The sequence below is a fragment of the Homalodisca vitripennis genome, unplaced genomic scaffold, assembly GCF_021130785.1.
Source record: "Homalodisca vitripennis isolate AUS2020 unplaced genomic scaffold, UT_GWSS_2.1 ScUCBcl_9130;HRSCAF=17517, whole genome shotgun sequence".
Taxonomy (NCBI): domain Eukaryota; kingdom Metazoa; phylum Arthropoda; class Insecta; order Hemiptera; family Cicadellidae; genus Homalodisca; species Homalodisca vitripennis.
In genome coordinates this window covers 65,688-92,609 of record NW_025785303.1, presented here as the reverse complement: position 1 = coordinate 92,609, position 26,922 = coordinate 65,688, and the positions used below count along the sequence as shown (strand labels likewise).

At 29.4% G+C, this 26,922-nt stretch overlaps 1 protein-coding gene across 1 annotated transcript; it reads left to right on the top strand.

The window, feature by feature from the left end:
- The first annotated feature begins 11 nt into the window (after positions 1–11).
- Positions 12–19,783, top strand: LOC124374584 (zinc finger FYVE domain-containing protein 1-like). The gene is made up of 10 exons (XM_046832779.1): positions 12–815; positions 2,069–2,353; positions 3,186–3,408; positions 10,191–10,399; positions 11,656–11,822; positions 12,533–12,670; positions 13,526–13,643; positions 13,822–13,992; positions 17,901–18,062; positions 19,644–19,783. Exons 1-10 carry the CDS (start codon positions 549–551, stop codon positions 19,779–19,781), a joined length of 1,878 nt encoding a protein of 625 aa, XP_046688735.1. The 5' UTR covers positions 12–548; the 3' UTR covers positions 19,782–19,783.
- Positions 19,784–26,922: the final 7,139 nt, after the last annotated feature.

Here is a 26,922-nt window from a genome sequence, read left to right as displayed (position 1 = left end):
TTTGGTTTGGTAAAAAAATCGTAAAAATAAATACATTATTCACGTTCAGTCATAATTGGAACGTGCGTTGTGGTGTAGTATTTACTAAAGAATAGTGTAACTCACTCGTGATTTGGTGTTAGTGTGGTTTAGTTATCCTATTTTGTACATTATTTTGTAGTTTAAATAAGTTTTCAAGTGTCTGTAAAACTACTTTAATTTAATGTACATTGTTAGATACCGTGTAATAAGTTAAATTGTGAATGACTCATACGAAATTTCAGATAGTTGCTTTTTAGGCCTATAGTATCTGAATGTATTACGTGCAAGAAAGCAAGGAACTCACTCTGAAATCAAGTGTTAACAAAATTTTTAAACTTTCTAATATTTCTTAGATATGTAGAATCAGTCAAGTGGTTTAGACTAAGTATTATATTATTTCTCTAATTTAAAAACATTAATATAAAATCACCATAGTAAGAAATTTAAAAATTCCCTCGGTTTTTTAAAAATATAAAAATAAAAGTCTAATAATTTATTATGATTTAAGTTATTATTCAGTAGCATTAATGGATCAGACATCAAGAAAGAAGCCTAGTTCCCCTTGGTCACATCAATCAAAAACAACACCAGCAATAATGCAATCTATTGACAATCCATCATTAATCCTAACAAGTAGAGATGCCCGCCGCAATTCAAACGCATTTAATATTGTTCCTCCAGATGTTACATTGAGTAGTGGTTGTGAGTTCCAATCACTTAAATTAGTACCAAGTCTGGATGAAAACATGATGCTCAATAGTTTCCTGTTACTTGATAAAGATGAGAAATTGCAGGTAAGAATATAGCCTACATTTTGTGTAGTGAAATCTTGGGTAGACTTTAATAAGTAGCCTACACTCGTTATTCAGAAGTTTTTATCAAATGTAGCCTATTGATTGTTTCTATTAAATTAAGGGTACAGTATAATAAGCGGCCACCAACACAATCGGATTATGACTATTGATTTTAAATATTGATATTATAGAATACAACATTTGACCTATAGATATTCATAAATAATCATTGCCAGCTTTCTTTATTTAGACTAGTGATGTCATTACCAGCTGTTGTTATTTTGTTTATCTAGGAGAAGACTAATGACAATGACAAGAACAATGATGATGAATATGCAGATATTGGCCCGTAACATTTTTTAACACTGAGTAATGTTCTAAATGGTTACAAGATAATGACCTTGCTCCTTTAAAGCGGAATTGTCCAGATTTTTATTGATGAAATGAAAACTAGAATTAAAGATAGAAATCAAATAATGTTTCGCTGCAAGAAAAGTGTTCAGTACTGAAAAATAAATTATTTTCTTCATTTTTACAATAGTTTTTTCCAGATTGCTTATCTTTGCTGTATATTGTGCTAGCAGTTTAATTTGAGACTGATCATGGTCCTCAAAAATATTTTGTAGCTCTACCTGGTGTTGTTTACTTTTCTCTAGCTGTAGAAGTGTGTCTTGTAGTTTATTTTGAAGCGCTTCAATTTTAGTTATATATTTTTCCTCACTTGTTAAAAGTTCTTCCATTTTGGCTTCCATGCTGGCTAAATTGGCTTCTAGGGTTGTCTTATAATTATGTAGTACTAATGGTATTTTGAAGCTGATGGGAAAAAAGGGTCAACTGGATAAGCTTGATTTAATTTGTTCAAGCTTCAATGGCCAAAAATCATTTATTCATTTAAGTGTTATAATAATACTTATTATTAATTTTATATCTGCTGAAACAACAATACTGATATTTATAAATCTGGTTCAATTTCCACATATATATGATCAGTTTTGGTTACACATTAATAATAATTATAATGAATGAGTGAAAGCTCTATTTATTTTAGAGGTGAAATAAAGAATTATAAAGTATTTGCTTCAACTCAATCTCTTTAAAAATAACAGCAATTTTACAAAATTAAAATTAATTTAACTAAGTATTAAAATAATTTATAGTAAAAACATTTGTAACTTAATTTATATTTATAACTATTATTATAGTAAATCTGTTTAATGTATAGCATTGAAACGTGTCATCATGTGTATTCCCAGGTATCATCTGTTGAAGAGTTTTTGAGAGCCTTGCGCTGTCAAGATCCCCTAACACGTGTTAAGGTTGTCTCTATCTTTGGAAACACAGGCGATGGCAAATCCTACACTCTGAATCATACCCTCTTCAATGGTGAAAATGTCTTTCCTACTTCTAATTCACAAGACTCTTGTACCCTGGGGGTGTGGGCTGCTTTTGACCCACAACTTAAAATTATTTGCTTGGACACTGAAGGACTTTTGGGATCAACAAAGCACAGAAACCAGAGGACACGACTCTTACTAAAGGTATGTAAATAATATTTAAAAATAAAAAACTTCTGGTTATTTTTGGATTATAACAACCCTGGAACTGATATGAATCGTGTATTAAATTTTTGAGTTATAAAGTTTTAAACAAATTGTGAAAATTGCAAGGATTTTTCAGGAAATAAGGAACGTTTTCACCTGATGCTAACACGTGCCAATTGCATTTATATATATATATATATATATATATATATATATATATATATATATATGTATGTATGTATGATAAGTCTATACAAACCCTAAGAGTGATAGAACTGATGGGAATGGTAAAACATTGTTTAGGAACTGACACTATATTGGATTATCATTCTGTTTTCTACTTTGGTTTGGAAAAGAGTCTAAAAATAGACATTTTTTCTTCAATTTTGTCAATGTTGGAACAAAATTTCCTTCTGGACACACTATCCAGGTAATCTGACAGAATGAAATCTTGAGAGGAAAGTAGAAGGTTTGGGTAGTGTTGGAGATCTGTTCCTTTGAATTTTGGAGCCATAATGTGGAATGTCTTTTTTTATGAAAAGAAAAACTTTTTCAACCAGTTTTGGTATGGTACCATTAATATGGTACTAACAGAAAATAATCTGAATACGTAATAAGGATCAGGTATGCCAGTCTGATTTGTAGTTTCTAAGGTTATTGAGTAAAAATCTAATTTAATTTTGTACTAACTGGCTGATTGATATGAAATATTTTTATGTGTAGCACAATCTGAGGATGTACTGGCATTTGTATCCAAAACTATTGCATCGTTATATTTCTCTATAAAATATACCATACAAAATACTTTTAAAAAGAGATTAAATTTCAGGTGCTGGCGGTATCAGACATAGTGATCTACAGAACACGGGCAGAGAGATTGCATGAAGACATGTTCACATTTTTAGGATCAGCCTCACGTGCCTACACCCATCACTTCCAGCAAGCCTTACAGGCTGTTGGCAAGAGAGGGGAGTTCGCTGTCCCTCTGTCTGCACTGGGACCGGCCGTCATCATATTCCACGAGACTCGTAACACTTGCACATTGAATACAGGTCATTTTTACACTATTCTACATGTTTTATCATAGCATAAATGGATTACTTGGTTTTTCATATTTTATGGAAAATTTTATAATTATTTGTATTCTCTACACATTAGGCTTATGGCAGTGAAACTGTACACACGGCAATAGTGTAAACTGTAAGTGTGGTATTTCTATTGTATATTTCATATAAGTATAAAATTTATGATTTTAAATTTATGACTTCTACTATAACTAAATATTGATTTAATGCACATAAAATTTTGTTGCTAAAGTAGGAATGACAATTTATTTGACAACTTCCACTCACTTAACAAAGATAATACAAACCAATTAAATAAATTAAATCGATTCAGTTAAACATTACTAGTAAAGCTTGGTAAAACTTAAAAGTGTATTAAAAATGTGTTTAATTAATTTAAAAATTTCTAGAACTCTTATTTTTTAGATGTTTCCAAAATATATAATGAATATGTCAGCCATACTTTAAATCTTTTTATTATAAATAAGATTCACACAAATCACTGACATTTATTCATGTGGCAAAAAAATCTTGTCGTAAATTGAACCATAAAATATAATAAAACTCAAAAGAATATACGTTATGTAATTTTTTATATTTTCAACAGTTATAATTGTGATTCATGTAAATAATTATTGTCTTTAACTTTATTATATATACCATAGTACATTTTTTTAAACAATTATATTATAAGGAATTTTTAAAAAAGCTAAATTTTAAATTTTTGTTTAATAATTCTGTTTTTGTTCTATTTAAAAAAAGTTTATTAAATTAACTCTCTTAAAAAAGCTTTGAAAAGTTTGCATAATGATTTAATATGAAGTTTTTATTATTGGTGAAGATAATAAAATTGTAAGCTACATGATGGTATAAACATTGGCAACATTGGAACATTTTATAAGAATTTTAAAATTGGCATCAGATAAAGAAAAGCAGCTTGCCAAGCTTAAACATTGCCTTGACAGTATACCACTGCCTGTTTTATGGTCATCAGTACTGAACTGTTGAGGCTTGTTAGTTCAAATATTGACTAAACACATCCCGTATGACTTATTCCATTGTTTTGTTGTTCTTCATTGAACGTTCAAACATCATTATCAAGGTTGACTATGTTATCATTTAGGCAAGACCAAGACCTCTTTACACTCAAGTTCAAACTTAATAAATTTAATACATTTTCTTGTAGTCTTTGATACATTTGAGTTTCAAAATGTTTATTCCATTTTAAGCATTTCCCATGCTTTTATATATTAAAAATATGATCTGCCTAGAAGTTATTATTACAATTAAATTAAATGTTTTGTCATATAATTTATATTTTAGTTATGTTATGGAAAATAATATTTCATAGGCCCTATTTATTGCATAGGAGAATGACAACATAAAATTGTCACAAATTATCGTTCTTCTTAGTAAATATATTTTTTTATTTAATTTCATTTTTTTTAATTATTCAGCAAATGGAAGAACATTGTGAATGTATAGCATTGCTTAAAGTAAACTGTATGAAACTGAACAAATATTAAGTAGCACAGGTTTGTTTGTTACTAAAAATAAGGAAATGAAAATACAATTGTATACAGAATGAAATGTTTTTATATTGTAGAAAACATTGTTTATACTAAAAAACATTACAGTGCTGTTAATATTTTTATCCCTAATCGTAAGGGTTGTAAAACTATATGTACAATAAAATTAAATATTACAAATTATCTAAAAATAACAAAATAAAAAAAGAGGATCCAGACTAAATGGAAAAATATGAGATTTGCTTTTAAAATGAAATGTATATTTTTTGTATAAAAGTAGATAATTCAAGTTTATAATTCTTATTTGTAGTTTATAGAATGAAGAGTCATCATTTGAAGGAGTATTTCATGCAAATAGATATACAAAATGTCAATGAAGAAATAAATTTTTTTAATGTAATACAACATTTCATGTATTTCATTAAACAAACAGGTTGTATTTCATACACACACAACAGGTTGTCTTAAACTATGCCCATATCTATGCAGCAGTAAAGTTATTTAATAATTTTTGTACTAAAATATTAATTCAATATTATTACGTAAGGGAGTTTGGAGTTAATTTCCCTCAAAATAATAATTCAAGAGGTCATGAATGTAAATTTTTAAAACCAAACAGCAAAAATCTATTTACAACACACTAAATTTAAATACAAACAATAATATTGCAGTGGTAAACTCAGATCCACTCAACAAAGGAGATGAGTGCTCACAATTGCATCAGCAAGTACATGATAACTGTTGTGACGTTTGTTTTGTTGTGAGTGGTTATGATTATTCCGCAGAGTTATTGATATCACAATTAGCTTGGTTTATTATGTAATTCTTATCCTGAACATGATTGTTATTATCTGGCCAGTAGACGAGTTGTTGTATAGTACTAGAATTTAAAGAATGTTAGATTTGTTGAGAATGGTATCTGTAATTAGCCTGCCAAACATCACTCGATAATTTTTTAGGTAGAAATAAATAAGAATTGTCTTATAATACTCTAGAATTCTAATTGTATAAACACACAACCTTGATTTTTATGAAATCGATACATGAATTTTCTGTAATAAGAAATTTATCATCAGCCATACTAGTTTGGTGGATGTCAAAATGGAGGTTATATAAAAGGTAAACTACGGGAAAATAGTTAATATTTTCTCAGATCATCTTCTTTTAAGTTGACATACTTTAAACCTACCGTCAGTTAAAGAGATTGAAAGGCACCACTTTCAGTCAAATAGTCGGTCTTCATATGGTTTATTGACATTTCTGAGGTCAGTGTTAAGTGTATCAAGCTACAACATAAGTTTTAAGAAAATGTTATTGTTTGAGTTATTTGTTTTTTCGTACCCTCCCATTTCGTCCTCTACCAAAACTAACAACACTGATGGTCAATATCCTTTTGAGAGAAAATGTCGACTGATTTTGTGAAAAACTATGTAGGTATCTTATATAATACGATTTGGCTCTATGTTCCTGGATTACAAAATATTTTTTCTCGAAAATTGTAGTGTACTTAAAGTGTAAAACTTTTATTGTAAAAATAAAAAAAAAATATTACTGGTTTCACATATGACAACATTTAAAAAAGTCGTGCCAAATTTCACAAAAGATTAAATGTTATACTTAACTTTTTGTGATTGGATTTAATTAAATAACAGGCAAAATGCAATTTCAGAACAATCACTAAATAAACAGAAGTATGCTGATTCCTTCAAAGTAAAAATACACATGAGAAGTAAAAACTTTAGAGCCGTTTTTAATAAATTATATTTCAAATCAACCGTGATTGTTTTTATAAAAGTTATAATAATTTTGTTTGGTAACTTACCTTTTGAATACAAATTTTTCAAGAGACACAGTTTGTGTTAGTGCACAAGCATTTTATCCGCTAAAAATATTGAAAGTTTGATCTCTTCATATGGTTACAATTAATAATTATATACAAATTTAATGTATTTTTTTACTTGTATACCAAAATTCTATTTTTTTACCATATCTACTTTCTTGTACACAATGTGTACAATAGGAAGTGAAAAAGAAACCGGTTAACAGTATAAATGAGTCAACATTGCAATCAATTCTATCCATTAACATATTGATTGTGTGGAACCATTAGAAAAAATAATTAAATAATGTAGTATTCTGTAATTAATCACATATAATAGCTTGTTGGTGTGTTTAGTTAATTTTCTTGCAAGTTTTAAGAATAATGTTTGAAGGTTAAGATTACAGCTTTATTTATTATTAGTGAAGTTGAAAGGGGCTTGTCTGATAATACTATCAATAAAACAACTTTGAACCTTGGGTCACGTTTTGACCAATTGTGATAACTTTAAAGATTGCTTATCTGTAAGTTAAAGTTCAACAGTGGCATGCATGACTAATAAGGATGTCAATAGAATGAAGTGACAAAATCTTGTTGTGTTAGTTTTTCACCAAAATCAATTTAAGATCGTAATCTACATGATAACATAATATACAGTGAACTGTTCATTATTTAGAGCCAGATTTAATTAAGTCAAAGTGCTCATATTACTTCAAACAAGCACTGATTTCATCCCTATTTTAGAGTACCTAGCCATTTCTGTTTTGAGAATCTTACAGTAATGTTTGACCCTCCTGGCATCCATTGTATACATTGTTTCAACAAAATAAATTATGGTCAAAGAAGCTTGCCATTAAAAATAATTTAACATGTACTATTACTGACATGATGGTGTATATATTATATAGATCGAACAATATATACACCCCATTTGTCTGTGGGTTGTTGTTATCCATATTTAGTGAGGTTTGGATTTCTTATTGACTGTTCCAGAGGCAACATTGTTACATTGTTTTCATCAGGTGTTATTTTTTTAGAAGCCTATGTTTTGAAGTGGTTTGCTTAGTGTATAAATATTTTCAATATGTACACACACATTCACCTGGCAAGTGAGATCGGGGTTCGAGTTCCGGCGGAGCAAGTACTTTTTGTGATTCAATGTTTATTGAAATTATATATATAAAAGATTAACAAAAGTTGAATGACCTATGAGACATTTCTTAATCAAATCTGTGTTTCTAATTTTGTGATTTTTTATAAAAAGCAATTTTTAAGCAAGCTCCGGATAATGTTTCTAATATTTTTTTTATTATCTTTGATTTTAACCAATGGCACAGTGTAGTGGGTACGGCGGTTATCGCAAGATAACCAGATCAAGCAACGTCGAGCGTGGCTGCTGCTTGGATAGGTGACCGCTGAGCGATCCTGTCCTTGCAAGCGGCCCGCCTGCCCGGCCATTTGTGGTGGTTTGGAAGTCACCTTATAGCCGTTGGTCCTCAGGTTGTGTTAGAGAGGGCTTCTTAGCCCTAACTTCACCTGGTAAAATAAGACATTCTTCACTTTTTTTAAAAATTTTATTATATACTTATGTGTCTGACTCTTCAATCAGTTATTAGGCCTGTTCATCATTTTCTCATCAATAGGCTTGTGTATATATGATATCCTCCATTTAAACCATTCAACATTTTAAACGTTATCATGTATTATTCACTCTTTTATCACTTTATTCTTTTTTTTTCCTTGTATTTATTTGAACGTATTGGCTATATTGACTTTTATAACAATAAATTTGTGAAAGAAACAGGATTTTCCAGACATTCTTCATTGTTCATCGGTTAAAAAACTATGTATGTCACAAGGCACTTATATGATTTGTTTATTATAACCTATATTGTAGTTATGTGTTAGTTTAGTTATTCATGTGAGGAAGAGAACAAAATGCAAATCTTGTAATGTAGTGTTATTACTGAATAATGGCAAATGTCTGGAAAATCATGTTTTCTTCTCAATCCTTCTATTGTCAAAAACAAACTTCAAACAAAGAATACATTTATTTAATCTTTCACATATATTAAATAAACCGATATAACAGAAAATTTAACAGCCCAATAGAATATAACGAACAACGGAGTGAATAGACAGAAAGACAAACGAACTAATAGCTATTGACGTAAAATCAATAGCATTCATCCTTAAACCAAGAGGTCTAGTTTTTATAAATCAAGTCTCTAGGATTCTAAGGGTTATTGCATTGATGGATGTTTAATGACATGATTTCAAGAAGGCTCTTTTGATTCCTTAATAATTATTATTTTATTAAGTTCTGTTTATTTACAGGTTGTAAATAATAATACGTAAACATACAGAAAAAGTTATTTAATATACAAAATATGATTAATAAAAACAAAATTGGTGAAATATGTAGGTTGTAACTAAAAAGTTTACATGTTAAAGTTATTATATCCATCATAAGTACCAAAACATACATCACATTTGTTAGAGGTTGATGACGTGTGACCTTTACTGTCAGTAATTTTTTGCAATTACCACACTAATGAGGTGGAAATTTGTTTTTCCTCAAGGCATAAAAAATACATTTTACCCCTTGGACACATAGTAAATATTGATTCGGCCAGGGTAGATTATTTTTCATCTATCTTATGTAACTGTTATACTACCAACACAAAAATCACAATTTTGAAAACTGAATAAGGAAAAACCAAACAAATATATAACAAGATGACTCAATGGAGCTTGTTCTTCGATAACATTTAATAATTGCAACATATTACATGTTTTCCTAATTGAGTCTGTTATGGACTAAAATGCACTCAAACAGTTATTCTCAATTTTATACAAATTTTTGTTGTGAGGCTGCTTTTGATAGTTGCAATGTAACGAGAAGCCAGGAAGAAAATTAAGAGAAAAATTACATACAGTAGAACCCTACTAATCTAAACTGGATTGAGAGCGGATCCTGTTTTGAGGACAATATTTTTTTATTGACTGAAGTCATTGCAATAATGTGAAAAAGAATGGAAACTCAGAAAAATCAACACCATTCTAAAGTGAGATAAGTACGTGATAGAGAGTGTATAAATGTTTAAAATAACATAAATTTATAAGAGATTTTTAATATATTTTCCCATGAATTTTAAACATTTTGCCTTTTCTTGCTCAAATAAAGAAGACATGGATTTTTGGCAGTGGTTTCTTGTGAGAATGCTATACGACCTGTATGTTTACATGTGCTTGGTCTATTGACTGGACATTGCTGGTAGTGCTTGTTCTAATTGCTATAGGTTTCCGACATTGCCTACACTACTCCAAGAGGTGAAATTATTTACATTACATTTACAGATTAGGTTTGTAATTATGAGTTAGTGAGAAGTGATGAGTGAGTTGTTTGATGGCTTGAGCAGGTCGTGAGAGCCCCGAAGATGTGATCCGGGCAAGGTTTGCCCAGTATAACTTAGAGATGGATGCCTTCAGCTCAGTCCGTTATATCGGAACACAGACAGTCAACTTGCCCACCAACTTCAAGGACCTGCGGGCTGCCATCACTAGGGAACTGGAGAACACCACAGTGCGTAGTCCCCGCAACCCACAGCTTGTCTTCTCCACACTCAAGGTCAGACATAGTTTTATATTTGTGTCTATGGTAGTTCAGTTTGTGTAAGGTTGAAATGTGAAAGCAGCAGTCAACTACCTAGTAATGTACAGTGTCCCCAACCACATCACTTCAGCATCCTTCCTAGCATTGATTTAGACCCAGCTGTACCATTTTACATTCATACATCCTGTTTTATTAAAACTTCTCCTTATCATATTTAAGTTGTGTTTTTCAAAGTAATATTTCCTAAAAGGAAACCAACTCGAGATTTCAAACTATAGACTACAAGTATTAATCCTATCATTACCCTTTTTTAAGAGTTTAAGATAATAATACATACTGTATTAACCTATGGACAGGCTTTTCTGCCCATGTAGGCTCATTTCCTAGGCCACTTACATGTGTACATATTACTTATGTGTGTAATATTTTTATGTAAACATTTAACTAGTATAGTAATGAGATAATGGAAATTTGATAATAAATTTGTACGCATGTAAATATTTTTGAAAATAAGCTATGATTCTATTCAATTCAATTGTATATTTTTAATGCAAAAGCAGATATATAAATTACATCAACTTTGTATTTTTTATTATTATTTAGTAAGTACAAACTTAGCAAATGTTATTACTTCTCATGCGATTTATTAAAATAATAGTAATGAACTAAATTGTTATTTATTTTCTTGAAACTTTTTTAATTTAGTACTTTTCTCACACAGTATTTATGGTTTCTTGCATCAACTAGAACTGTCAATTTTATTGTCAACTTAAATTCAATTAAAAACTAATATATTGAAATCTTACAGTTTAAAATTTGTTTGCAACATTTGAAGGTTTGTGGATTAACAGAACATTTCAGACGTCTGCTATTGTTTAATAATAAGAATTATATAAAGCAACACTGTGTTTTAAGATCTGTAATATAACCATATAACTACAGATACAGATTATTAACCTAAATGAAAAGAAACTATATTTATGTAATGTTAAAATAACTTAATAGTTCTCTGAAAGTATTTATAAATTTTCTGTATTGATCAAATTTTTACAGCGCGCGCACACACACACACACACACACACACACACACACACACACACACACATATGTAGACTACATTTTGTAAAAATCATATATTCTACTTGGTTGGTTTCTCCCAATTTCTGGACTGTTACAATGCGTTTTCCGTTTACTTGTAAAGTGGAATGTAGAAAGTTGTAATGGTTATATAAAGGAATAAAAATGGATATTCTGCTTTTTGTGTTATTCAGGTGTTGAACGAAAAATTCAGTGGACGTATGAGTGATGAGCAGACCTCACTGTTCCCTGACCAGTACTTCACCTGCTCTGTCGTGTGTCTGGCTTGTGACAGGCGCTGCAATGGCAGTATGGGTCATCTCAACGAGAACTTGCCTCACAGCAACTCCTACAAGTGCAGGTCAGCACTATTATTACAGGTTCTCACCGGTAATGGTTATGTAAATAGTTGTTTAAGCTTTATAATCTGGTACCCTTAACAAAATATTTAATGCTGTTATATTTAAATTATGGAGATAATTTAAAAAAAAAAAAAGTTTTTGGTACTATTTTATTTAACACTTTTAAATCAGGTAGGATATTTATTTATAGCCCACTGAAAATTATATGAAATGTATGAGTGGACGAAATAGTCTGCTACTATTTTAAGCCAAAGTATAGGCTACCAATTTTTCTTGATTTTTCATTTAAATTTAATTATAACAGAGTTGTTTTTAATCTTTTGGTGGTAGCATAAATATGATTTTGAGTCATTTTAAGGGATGCTTCATTTTTTTTAATTGCAAATAGTGGAATTATATTGCGACAAAATGAAACAGCTGTGTTTAGTTATTATACTGAATTGTAAAAGGAACATTTTTCAAGTGAGGGCCGTTTTTCTCTATAGTATTATGGTATGCATGATTGTGGCAACAAGTGTGCACGCCACCCAGCATTCCTTGCAAACACACATGTAGCTCATGTCCGGCATTGTTGTAGCTCTGTAGCTAATCTAGAAACATCACTGTGCTTATTTAACATGTTTAAGATTATTGAATCACTGGCAAGGAGGTGATCATGGTCCCTGAATATCAAATAGAAGAGATTAAATATAATGTTTGATGGTTGCAGATTCCAGCATCAGTTTGGGAACCGAATGTACATCTGTAAGGCCTGTCACGTGAATGGCAAGGAGGTGATCGTGGTCCCTGAATACTATTCTTCAAATGATGCGTCTTGGTTCGGCATTGTCAAATACGCTTGGTCAGGGTACGTTGGCCTTGCCTTCCCTAAGAGTCAAACTGCTTTCTAAATATTAACTTTAAGTTTTAATCGTGAGGACTTGCGTTATCAAAGAAAACATCTTCAAATGCACATAATATTTTCAAACTGTTTTTTGTTCTGTTTATCCTTCCGTTGTCAAAATTATTTCATTAACCTTATTTCTCTTTTTAAGAATGCTGTTATGATTGGACTGCTTTTTATCGTACATAGTATTGCTATCTATTAAACATTGAGATTTAACACTATATATTTTCAATATATCTTTAGTTAACTTAGTTAACAAAATTACTTTAGTATGTTATTCAGTTCACTCATAATGTTTTTGTTATTAGGTTATTGAATAAATTGTATTTGCTTCATTAAAACCATTCATGTGTAATAAATGAATAAAGGTGTTTTTAATTCTCTTCATTTGTCCATAGCATGAACATTTATTTTTCTAAATCTTTATTAATCTTTCTAGCCTTTGAACAATCAGTTGTTTTATATCAAATTTATAAATATTACTTTTTAAAGTAACATCCAATTGAATAAATCTTTTTTCTGTTCTTTGTAGCCACTTTAAAAATTGTATTAATTTTGTTGTGAAATGTAACTGCGAATTTATGCGTTAAATGGTTAAATGTGTTGGTTAAATACGTTAAATGTGTGTGATGGTTAAATTCTCAGTTACATTTAACTTACAAGTTTAGTTACATATATAAAAATATTCTTACTCTTGCCCAATAAAAATGGTATTTCCACTACAATTTAACCATATAACTAACAAAATATTTTTGTCATGATCTGACTACCTCTGCTTTTTATTCTCATTCTTTTGGACTTGGTTTCTGCCTATAGATACGTGATTGAGTGTCCCAACTGTGGAGAGATATACCGCAGCCGTCAATTCTTGTATGGTAACGCCCAGCCAGAGGCGCATGCCGTTCGCACAGAAATACATCATGTTTGGCCTGGGGTAATTTTTATTTGTCTCTGATTATATTCTGATATGTTCATTTAACAATGTAGTGTTACTTTTTATATTCAGTTGATTTTCTCTCAGTGTTTTGTCATTACAGATATTATTAATTACGGATACTCGCTTATGTAACGAAAATAAAAGCAAGTTTTTAAGAAGTAAATATTGTCCGTAGAGTAACTGCAGTGGACTGAGCTCCCAGAATTCTGCCCAACGGGTGGTAGATGGCGTCAGTTATCTATATGACGGAGTCGTCACCATCAGCTCTCAGCCAACCAAGGCCTTCACATCATTCTTAGCAGACCAGATCGCTCCAAAGTACTGGAGGCCCAACAGCGAGATACAGGTATTGGCTGATTTCCCCTTTTAGTTTGTATTTTTCTCTCTAAGCAGCAGACTGTTTAAGGGTAATTTATATAGTATTTGTACAAAATCTGTAAAATATATTTTGTTACTGAAGTTGACCTATCTATATATGCTATAATTCTGTTCACAATGAACTTAAGAACACGTTGACATGTATACCTAACAAAATATAAAAAAGTTGAAACAACGCATCAAGTCAAAATTAAAAATTGTTGTAAAAAAGTGTGGGTCTAGAAAAGATAGTTACACAAACGAATTAAACATTCTAAGATAGCCAAAACATACCAAATTTAATCTAGTATTAGAAAATATATTGTATTGTTTTGGTTGTGTGATAAATACATTTGTTTCAATGCATAAACTCAAAGTTGTACATAAAATAAAATTTTATTAACCAAGGTTAAATTACCTTTTTTTTAATTATATAATTATTTATATCGTCTTCAGAGTAAAATTTTTGAAATAGTTATCTGACTTTGTTAGTAGCCTATAAATAGAATTTTGATCAATATTTTACTTATTTATAGCCATAAAATATAAGTATAAACTTTAAATGCGTAATAAATTTCTAATACTGGATCTAGTGTATATATATATAATTGACTATCCTACAAAAACACTAATAAAAATATGTATCTAACCTGTATTATTGCACAAAACGTCAGAGATCACAACACATTATGTAATAAACACTACACTCATTTCAATATATAATAATAACTATTTATTAAACTATATTTTTCCTTCAAAATATTGAACAATAACAGAAACAAGAACAAGGTAACTGGCACAAATGGTACTGATGATTCATTTCATCTACGTTTTGCATAGCATTTATGTGATTTCACAATTGACATAGAGAAATAAAGCATTACAATATTCAGTGTTTCTTCCTGTTTCCAACAGAAATCATATATCGACATTCAAATGTATAAGCACTAGAGCAATTGACGAGAGCTAGTAATGCATAATTATGGGTGTTCCGTTGATTGCCAGTTGAGACAAGAAATAAACAACTGGAAGTCCACTAATTGCTGGTTGCTGGGTTAAAAAAAATCTTCAATAAAATAGTATGTATAAAAATCTGTAGAAAACACATTAAGGCAACCTTTTAAAAATTGTATGAAACATCACAAAATATGTATATTAGTAACAACTATAATTTGGAACAAGTATGGTCAGTTTTCCTGGTATCCTATGACTAAGGGTGGGCTACTAATTTTAACACCGGAATCAAACCTGTTAACTTTACATGCCACTAATAAATTCCATAATTTTCCTTTAACACTAAGACATCTATAAAATATATTTGTCTTTTAAGTTTTAAGCTAATTTTTATTATAAGTATATTGAAAAAAAAAAACCTAAACAGGTCAATTTAGGTAAAATTACCATATTTAACCCTGCAACTGGCTTTAAGTGATTATTGACGCATTAACTACAGTTTAAAAATGGCACATCGACGCATTAACTATGTCGTAATATGATCTCTCACAGCAAGTCTATTTTTTATTTGTTTGAAGTAAAACATACTCAAATCTAAAGATAAAGATCCTAGGTTTCACATTATATCATAAAACTATCTATAGTTACCTTATATCTTTCATTAAAAAAATTTTAAACTGGGATGTTCACATTTCCGATTGCCATCTGTTTGCGTAATTTCCGAACACGCTAAAATTGCCGTATGTTTGTCAAAATTCCCTATCACGAGTTTACATTCTACACAATCGTAAGTGTCGTCATTTAAAACATTGTATTCTTGACTTTCAGAAACATCTTTTCAATAGCAAGTAGGAAAATAAGTGTTTGAAAAGCTCGTGTTTTTTTAAAATTCCAAAATGCCTAAAGCGTCGAAAATAGCTTCATGAAATTTTAGCTTTTTTTTGCTTTATCATTGTTTGAAAATAGTGAAAATCATATCAAAGCAAAGAAGAAGAACTGCTATAAGCAACAGTATCGTCAACAAAGACTATGAACTAGTGTTTTATATTTGTTCTGTTTCCCAGTAGAGAAGAACAGCGCATCGCTTGGTTGCCATGTTGATTTCTCTGTTGTTATTACGCCATTGCCGGTATTAGTGTATTGTTTGATATTTATTTGGATATTTTAGATTTTTCATTATTCAGTGTGTATAAATAAAAGTTTGTTTTGTGTCTTTTTTTAATTAGTGAAGTGAAAAATGTAAAGGTTAGGTTAAGTTTTAGTGAATTGGTCGGATTTTTGTGAAACTGAAAGTAAGCCTATTTTCACGTAGGTTCAGTGTTTTTATTTTTTTGTTGACAATTTATATTAATTTCATAATGAGTGTTAATTTAGTTAGGTTCAGTTTGTGTTTGATTTAAATTAATGCAAAGGTATTTATTATAAAGCATATTCATGTATTTTAGACAATACAAAATCTTTTACTTTTTCTGAAGGTATTAGTGTTTTATTTCTATGACCATCGCTTGTTTTATTTTTTTTTAGCAAAAAAATAAATAAAGATAAAAATACATTGTTGTAAACTTCTATAAATGTAGTATCCATATAAATAATTTTTATATGAAAAGAAATTGTTACCTAAAAAAAGTTAGACATTTATTTCACAATTTTGACTTGTAAAAATTATAAAAAAGTTTGTTTGCCATAGAAAAATAGTTTATATAATGTAAACTTCTATAAATATCATATTTTTTCTCTTCTATATATATTTATCTCTTAGAAAAAAAATATTTGTTCATCCAATACATTCAAAAATGGCAAAATGGCATACATAATAGTGTTCTACAACATTTTTTCATATTTTGTAGTCATATTTTGTAGTCATAATTATAGATATATTATTCAAAAGTACCAATAAACTTCTTTACCCAAATACTTTTTTGTAATATGTAATTCAGATATATAAGCAAACGATTGTATATTTTAAATTTATTCAAAAAATTTCATATTATCTGAGAGGGTGTTATACATTTGATAAAAAATTATTCTTTACTAATATTTTTATGTTAATCAGTAATTTAAAACAACTACATTGAAATGATTCAAGATTTAATAATTTCTTTTGTAAAACTACGTTTATTTCTAAAGACATTGATGTTTTTAAAATGTTTGTATCTTAAAAAAATAGATGAGCTGTGATTAAAAATACAAAACCCTTACAAAATCACAGTGATCAGACATTAAGAATTTTGTTTTTTTTTTTTTTAGTAACAATTTTTACAAGAGGTCCATTTAAGAAAAAGATTTATAATAAATTGGAAACAGTTTGTACAGCAATGAGAGCATCAAAAATACTTAACAATGATTAACCTAAAATTAAAATAAATAAGGATATGGCTAGATTTTACAGGTTAACCAAAACATATTCAAATAGGTAATGTCTAGAAGAAATTAAAAAAAAAAAAAAAATATATAATATATTATATATATATTATATATATTTACAAGCTTCTAGTACATATAAAGTAACTATAAACACTAACTTTTAACTGTGAGGTATCTGATAGAGCATTTATTCCACAAAATGTCTGTTGACTACACAGAATAAAAACATACAAACATTTTATTAAAACAAGCACTGTGTCCACAATTATGAACAGAAATTATTCAAATTTGGTAAAAATTCAGGGAAAGAGACTATACAGCGTAATTATAAACCCCAACTCTAAACAACTTCCCCTTCCTCTGCCACTGACGCTAGGACCATTGCCGAGTGTGAGGCGAAGTCAATATCTACATAGTCATCTTAATTATAGGACCCAAACTAAGATATGTTACAGGACTGCATAGTCTGTCACAAGGCATTCTCTGCTACTGACACGAAGCACCACTGCCAAGCATATGGCAAATTCAATATCTACATAGTCATCTTAATTATAGGACCCAAACTAAGATATGTTACAGGACTGCATAGTCTGTCACAAGGCATTCTCTGCTACTGACACGAAGCACCACTGCCGAGCGTGTGGTGGTGTGAAGGAGTATGTGAGGATTGCTCCAACCATAACCGTCCAGTTCCAGAAAAAGGGTGGGAGGTGCCTGTTAAAGTCTGTGACAAGTGTTATAGTAAGTAGACAAGAGTATATTGCTGGTTATAAAAATATAGATCATATTTTGTTGTTTAGAGTGTCAAGAGTCCATCATTACAGTATTACCAACTACCTTCCCGCTGTTAAACAGTGGTAGAAGTTAAATAATTTTTTATTCTTCTTACCTCATTAGTAGAATAATGTGCCTGAATAATTTTAAAATTGTTTAAGGGAATAAAACTAACTATGTAGAAATAGCTGTAAATAAAGGTGGTGGGAAATAAAGTTTGTTATGACTGTATTGAAATTGACATAATCAATGTATAATATAAAACATTTAATGAGAATATTTTTACTCTGTGTAAACTTACTTTTTCTAATATAACACTATAAAACAACGTTATACTAATTAATTATTTTTTACAATTATAAGAAACTAGTGATACTTCTGAAAGTAGAAATGGTGGAATTGTTTTGTGATTTTAACTTGTGTTTTGCACAATCCTGTAATTAATTAATGCTTCTTAACTTTGAATTTATATGAGAGTGTTCACAGTATTCTGCATGGTGAAGATACATCTTGAATATGTGTATGCATTGTGTTCTTTGCACATGGTTTCTTTGAACAAAAAAGAAAAAGTCAATATCACAACCAATGTAGGTGACAGATTTTTGAATAAAATTGTAACAGGAATGAGATTTTTGTGTTACCTATAGGTGAAAATGAAATCTGAATGGAAACTAAAAATAAAACCAAAATCCAACAAATAAAGCCATGTCCAAAGGTTGTATTTATGTTTTTGTTATTTTGCAGCTATTTTACAACATAAGAATTTAATAATTGAATTATTTAATTAAATCATAAATATAAATGACATCTTGTTGACTGATTTGTGCTCTACCTCTAATCAACTGAAGACTAATGTGTTAAAAAAATGCAAACTTGTATATAAAGTTGCACACTGTACTTGGCAATCACATGATAATGACTGTGGCTCAGTAGTAGTGGTTTTATCCATGAATGACTGGACTGCGACAACAGAGCAGTTTTGATAAAACTGAAAGGAGATGTTGTAACCTTGATATAGTTGCAAGAAAAGGCTATGCACTTAGTTATTAATACTTAGATAGCTTAGTGTTCCTGCACTGGGTGGTTATGGAGGTGCCCAAGATCAGGATACATTCTGATAGTTTCAGAATAAATGTCTCTTATAACTGTCCTCGAAAGATATTGTTGATAAAAACAACATCTTTTCGGTATGTCTGATCACATAACTTGGTATTAGCTTAGGAATTCTTGGTAAGTTTGGTTTACACACCAGAGGAATCATAACTAGGGTTCTTTGAACTAGTTTGAATACCATAAGAATTTTCCAAGAAGAACGTGATTAGCACTACAGCTATGTGAGCTTTGTGTGGTCAGGTAGTCTGTCCAGTGCCCATTCATTCCCATCTGTGAGTACCAGTACTCATCCTTCCATTCAATTCCTCTCTTATACCTTTTATCGTGTGTTACTTGGCAATGTTAAATATTACCAACTTTTGTTACAGAATTGGGTAGCGGTCATGACTGTTTTTCAGGAAAATCATTTTTCGGTAATGCATGTTTCTTTTGCAGAAGCTGGAGGTGACGCTAGTTCGGAATCCAGTTCCCAGTCTCGGTGCGGACGATGCAGAGGTGCGAGCGCGCAAGTACGGTGAGACTGCTGTAAATGCTGTTAGCTCAGTTATACCAGTATGTTGTGGAGTACCCTAAAGGTGAGTTGGATCAGTGCGATGTAATTGTTATAAATTATAAAATTATTGGCAAGTAAGGTTCCAATTGGTTGAATTAACATAGCCTAAGTAAATTATATGCTATTCTTTTATCACACAACTTGTGTTAACCCATTGACCAACTTTGATGAGACCGTCTTGCCGTTAGCACTATACACTGTGGGGAATACTTTGACGATACCATCTTGACATCAAGTAATTCAGTGTTTTCTCACAAAAATATCAGCACCTGTTCAGTCTTAATTTCATTTCAGTGTTCTATGGATTAATTGGAATGGAATAATTAATTACCCTGCAAACTGGCAGGACTGCAGTTGGGAAGAAGGGGGAAAAAATAAACAGACAATCGGCTCAAGTGACAGCTGACTTAAGTAAACAAATAGTGGAATGTGTTTTAAATGGTACACAATATGAAGCAAGTAGTTGTGGTATTGATAATGACAGAGATATTTTTAGGTGACTGACAATGTTTGTGGTGAAGTGGCATTAGTGTATTCAGTTTTTTAATGATGTTGAGGAAAGAGTTCAAGCTTCATTTTGAATTTAGTGATGGCAAGTCTGACAATGGCAATGCCCACTCTGTTTGATTTTTTATTTTTAAATAAAAATACTATCAAAATGACATTTACTTGCTTTTTTAAATTAATGTCTTGGAAATATTGTAATAAAAAATAAAAATGTTAATAAAAAAACTGTTTATAAACAAAAGATCAACTCTAATTAATAAAATAAATATTAAACTTGTCATTTTTGAGTTTGTATTATCTTTATAGTTATACACATTATAGCAAAAATATAATTTCACAAAATGTTTAAAAATCAAAAAAACTAACATTAACATTTTAAGTTTTATATGATTTTTATAATAAAACATGTACATTAGGATGGATGTATTACAACTCTAAAATCCGTCTCATTGAAATCTGAAAAGCAGAAAGTAAGAAACAAAATTTGAAGAATAAGTCCATTTCCACTAAATTAATTGGATTTACTGTAAGTTTCAGAGGCTGTATAAACTAGTACGCCAATGGGTCAATACAAATTTTTGTAGTAACAAGTAAATTCAGTTGGGTTTGTATTACAGCTGTGATCAAGGATACTGTACGACCTACCTACTGGGTGCCTGACTTGGACATCAAAGAGTGCTGTGTGTGTGGAGTGACGTTCGCCCCACCACGGTCTCAAGCACCACCACTGCCGTGACTGTGGAGGGTGGAGTATGTTCCAAGTGCTCCCCACACCTTCCGCCCAGTGCCTCATCGTGGCTGGCCCAACCCTGTTCGGCGGGTCTGCAACAACTGTGCCAACAAAGAATAACCCCCGGCATTCCAAACAGATGGTTCTTCCCTAGTAACTTTTTCGTTTATTCTAGTTTGGGAAATTTTTACTATTAGAACAAATTGAATGATATTTCCTACTATTTTATGTTTATGTAGTGAAATTATAATGTAATTCACGATTATTCTGTTGTAATATCACGCACAATATCTTTACTATTATGCGTAGCGGGAGAACCTCATTATTTAAAAATATTTTTTTTAGCAATGCCCATTCCTACTAACAGAAGTGTCCATGCCTATTTGAATTACTTGTAACTTTAGTGTTGTATACTATTTAAAATTATACTGAGTTGAATTATAAAAAAAATTAAAGGATCTACGGAAGATGATCCGCCAATTGAGAGATAGATGAAAGGTTTCTCGCTGCAAAGACATTTTATAATGTAACAATTATTGATTTGTATTAATTCTAAGATTTTTAGGTTTAGTAGACAATTCCTTCAATGTTTTTATCCTCATCAGTCCAATTACTTATCTTAGTTTATACTCTGTTACATGATGGTGAGCTGAGAAATCCAGTACAGAAATAAATTTGTGAAGGATTAATCATTATGACTACTCATTGCATATCACTTGACAGTTGTCACATAATTTGCATTGTGGTTAACTCAGTCGTGTGCAGTGGGAGTTTGTTGTTTAATGTTAAGTTGGTACTGACAGAGTTTATATAACAATAATACAACCTTATTTGTATGTAAAACACATTGGAACAAAAGGGAATCCCCCAAATAAGAGAAATATAGTAATGTCCATATTTCATTAAACATAAAATTATATTTAAATGACAGAATTGAACTACATTTTAAAATTTTGAGGATTATTTTTTTTTACTAAAAAAATAATTATTTTTATCCAGCATCTATTATCTTAGCTATTAAATAATTAATGTGAAATACTAGTTATTTTCACTTTTTCATTGTGTTCTTTGATTTTTTTTATTTATGGTAGAACCAACAATTCAGAATTACTTTTTTAATGCTGTGTGGTGGCATGTGTTTTGAAAGATATTGATCTTCATACAATACAGAGAGATAGATGGCTTTGCAATTACTGCATACCAGGGTTTGTATATTTTGTATTTAAATTCTGGATAACTAAATTTAATTTTAGAATACTGTTGATAAACCATGAAATGAACTGTAATCATATTTTATAAATTTCATTTCTATGAATCAGGATACCGTCCGTGCAGTTGTGTAAGTTATGGAACATTTCTGATTATATTCTATAACTAGCAAATAATAATTATTCAATAATTCAATATTGTATATTGTTTCTTTAAACTCTTTTGTTAAATTTAATGTAAACAAGATTATTTTTCTAATCAAGCAAAGCTATCAAAAGTGATATATCTCTTATTATTCCTCATTAGACACATCTGTCTTCTAGTTTTTGAAATTCCTAATTTTGTTTAGTCGTGTTTAATGTATTAAATTTTTAGTTTAATATTTTTAATTTTCCAATCTTACTAAGATAAACCAAAATATAAAAACAGTATTGTTAGCAGTTTGATCTCATTTAAAATGTGTTATGCGGGAAATTAATAATAATCATTCTGTCACATACCCAAACTTAAAATAAAAACATTTAGTATAAATTAAAGATGTTGATTTTCTCCTAATCCCTTACATTTAGTGTTGACTGCACATGTTTTACATTACAACAAGCAGTTTGTACTATTTTTTAAACAATAATATTGATGGAATTTGTTAAAACTAATTTTCATTTCAAGCCGTTAAAAATGAAGGAGGAGGGTGTTTTAAGCTTGAACATTTGTGTGGTGTCATCCATTAGTTTATATTTAATTTTAGGATAAAGTAAATATGTTGTTCAATATATTTACATGTACTGTAAAATGTATGTTTCTTCATCTAAAGAATACTTTTTTTCTTCAAATGTTATGTTACTTTTTGTTAACAAGAATTCCAAATTGCATTTTAATCAGTTAAAAAAGCATTTTTTCATAATAATCAAAACTAGGATTTACAATTTTAATTTATTGTCACCATAAAATTCTAACAATTATGTAATGTAATTTTCTTCGTCCGTGATAGTTGAGAATTTATCACAAGAGTTTGTTATTTCATTATGTATGTAGAATATATCATAATATCTGTAATGTAACATGATTTTAAATTGCATATGAGAGTAACTGTGACAAGTTTATTTTAATACTGAATTTACTTTTCAAATAAAATAAGCTCTTAGCACTTCATTTAAAATCTGTATCTCTGTATTTTGTCAATTTTATTCCATGCCAATGCTCAGAACAACTCATTCTGAGGCAATCAGTAAATTACAGTTTTACTTGACCTATGGATCACATTTTGGCACTTTTCATGTAAAAGATCACAATTTGCTAGAAACATTACTTCACCAAAAATGAGGAGACAATAACCATTAAGTTTGTTTGGTTACTAACACATTTTTGTGATTAAAATGTGTTTTTTTGGCCTCAGAAGTTATTAAAACAGATTTAATAAAACATATTCTTTGTTTGTCCTAATTTTTAAAGAATTTGTACTGCAATTCAGAAGGGCTTACCTAATTAGAATAAATTTCTTAATGTATTTAGAGTTTGTGCTTTCAAACACGTTTACCTGGCTTTGATATTATAAAGTTGTAATCAGTTTAAAATTCCTTTTTTATTGAATTATTTTATCTTGAAAGCTAGTTGAATTATAAATTCAATATGTATGGCAAAAGCTTTAATTTTTGAGCAAACAAAAAAATATCAATTTTTAGTTGAAATCGGTAAACCAAAGAAATGCAAAATTTAAAAAGTTCAGTTCAAAAATATGTGATAGAAAATGTTTTTACACTTACGTATATACATATTGTTTTTAATAACTACTCCAAAACATGTTCTAGAGGCTAACATTAATGAATAGTTTATGCTTCCAGGATTAGGTTTTTCCTACACGAGAAATTGGGAATAATTCAATTTTGCATATGGAATTCATAAATAGGATTAGTTGTGACAAACTCTGCAAATTACAAAATGAAAAACCTTTCCATAATCAAACAGGTTGAAAGAGATTTTGGTTTATATATTAAAACGTTTCTTTAGAATAGAGTCATAACAGTGCTTTGTTGTTCAAAAATCACTTGTGCTCCTTTATACTAACAGCATTACAAAAACAACAACTTATAGTTCTTGCACTATAAATACTAAATATACTAAAAAAAACATTTGGAAACTAAAATTTACATCTAAAATATTTAAATTAAATTTTCTAAAAAAACTGAAATATTAAAACCTATTGAGCCTCAAAAAATCTTCACAAAAATAACTAACATAGAACAGAATAGAGTAATTTTTGTAAGACTTCAATAATATTAATATTATATATGACTTACTTGATATTAATAGTAACCTTTAAGAATATAGATCTTGTGAAAACTTTCTTACTGAATTTTTTTTATGTTATGAATTTTTTTTATAAGAATTAACTGCATGGCCTGTTAAACAATACAAAAACACTACCTTATTGTAGTGGCATCAAATATAATATACATATTGTTTACTAAAAGATTAATACATTTATTGTAAATGATTTTACATACAGAATCTTGGTTTGATTTCTCTGTGCTGATGTCCTCTACAGGAAAAGTGATGGCTGCCTGTTATTTTTCAAGTTCAGAATCAGGAAAAATTCATATTTTAGTATATGTTGTATCTCACTGTATTTGAGGCTGGTAAGCTTCATTTTTTGAAGTAAACATTACCTTCTAATAAACAACAAATCTTTAGAACTTGTCTTCTTCAAAACATAGGAATATTCGATTTTACATTATATTATTTTAGAATTGTTTTTGTGCATTGTTCTCAAGAAATTGTTACCAATAATTATAGCTCAGTATAAAAATAAGCTTTTAGCACCAAAATTTACAAAATTGTCATTACCCTTGTTAGCCCTGTCAGTTTATTCTTAATTTTTTGAAGTGGTACATCAACATGTATACATCTATAGTACTGATCACCAAAGATAATGCAAAATCTAATTGTATATTAATTTAATGATTTCTGATGTTTTATAATAATTATTATTATTAAAATAATATTACTTGTACATTTAATCTTTTAAAATATGTAGCTTAATATTTTATATATGGTATATAACCAAAAAACTATATATAGAGTCTGCCTTTGTTAATACAAGTTACATATACCTTATTTTGTAATAAAGTTAAGCAACTGTATTTGATTTTGTAATTAATCTGTATTTAGTGTAAATACAAGAATTCAACAATGTACAAATTAGTGAGCGTTTGAACTAACTGCCATCAGTGTTAAAATCAAACTTACTACTTTTGAAATGAAAATTCCAACTACTGTTACTTACATATTAAATTGGGCTTAAATTAAATAGGCAATCTAGTTTCTTATAAATCTGTGTGTGTGTTATTATGAAATGTAACGTTTATTGTGTGACAATCCGTATTATATTATTGTTTGGTGTGCATTTATTATGAATTTATTACTTTTTTAATTTTTAAAGCAAAACCCCAAATTTAAGATCAAAGTATGTTCATTATTTATGACATCAATTTATTTCAACTGTTATTATGTATAAAACGTGGTGTACAAATGTTATAAGATTAATTTTAAAGGGCATCGTTTATTTATCTACGCCCGTTTACCCTTTATATTTGCAATAAACCCCAAGCATAATTCTGAAATGGAAAAGGTAAAAATACATTTTAAAAACCACATTTATAAGGCAAAAACCACTTGTTTACATAAGTATAAAAAGTAAGGAGAAAACCTATCCGTAAATTATAAATGATTTTTTAGACCATCCATCAAATGCTAATTCCATAAATGTTAATTGAAACTTGTCCGCTTTATGATGGTGAGAGAAAATTAATAATTTACAGATATTGGATCACATGCACATAATATTTAAATTGATTGAAAACATTGTGTACTATCAAGTTATATATTCTAACAAAATTCAGAAATATATATGGTTGATTCCACCTTACAACGTAATCGGTTCTTCTCATATTTTTTATCACTTCTCAACAGGACCAGACAATAGTAATATTGTTTTTAATTTTGTATTTACCATGTGTATACTGTTTTTCATGCTGCTAGTAAAATATTAATTTTATATAATATTTCCATATTGTTTTTTTCAAACTGTCAGGTCAATACAGTGTAAGCCAACATTGTAAATAGTAATAAAGAGTTGAGCTGTGATAACCAAATATTTTAAAATGGACTCATACCCAAGCAACCAATGTTTACTTACAACAATATAATTCACTTATTAATATCAGATTTGCTTTGTTATATACAGTCTCTATTAATTGTTAGGGCCTTAAGTTGTTTTTTTTATAAGAATAATGGTGGTAGCCAACGTTTAGTGAATACGTTAGATACATGAGCCGTTTTACTGGAGTACTTTAAATACACAAAATCTCATTTAATACATAATTATGAACTTGATGCCAATATATTGGTAAACTTTAAATATTTATTTGTAATGCTAATTTTAATCATATACACATTTTTAATTGCACCATGCAGACTCATTAAATTGAATTAAAGATCCTTTTCTTGTGTACAAGTTTTAAATACTGCTTAAGAACTTGTACAAAGTTATATGCATAGCTTGCATTTTGTCAAAGATCACAATATTGCAAAGCATATAATGTACAACTAAGTGTTTTTTTTAATGGCTCACTCATCTGTTTCTGGCCCATTCCCTAAATAAAAGTAAAATCAATTCTTTGCAGCCTCCATTAGAAAAAATGGCTGTAGTAATGTAATTT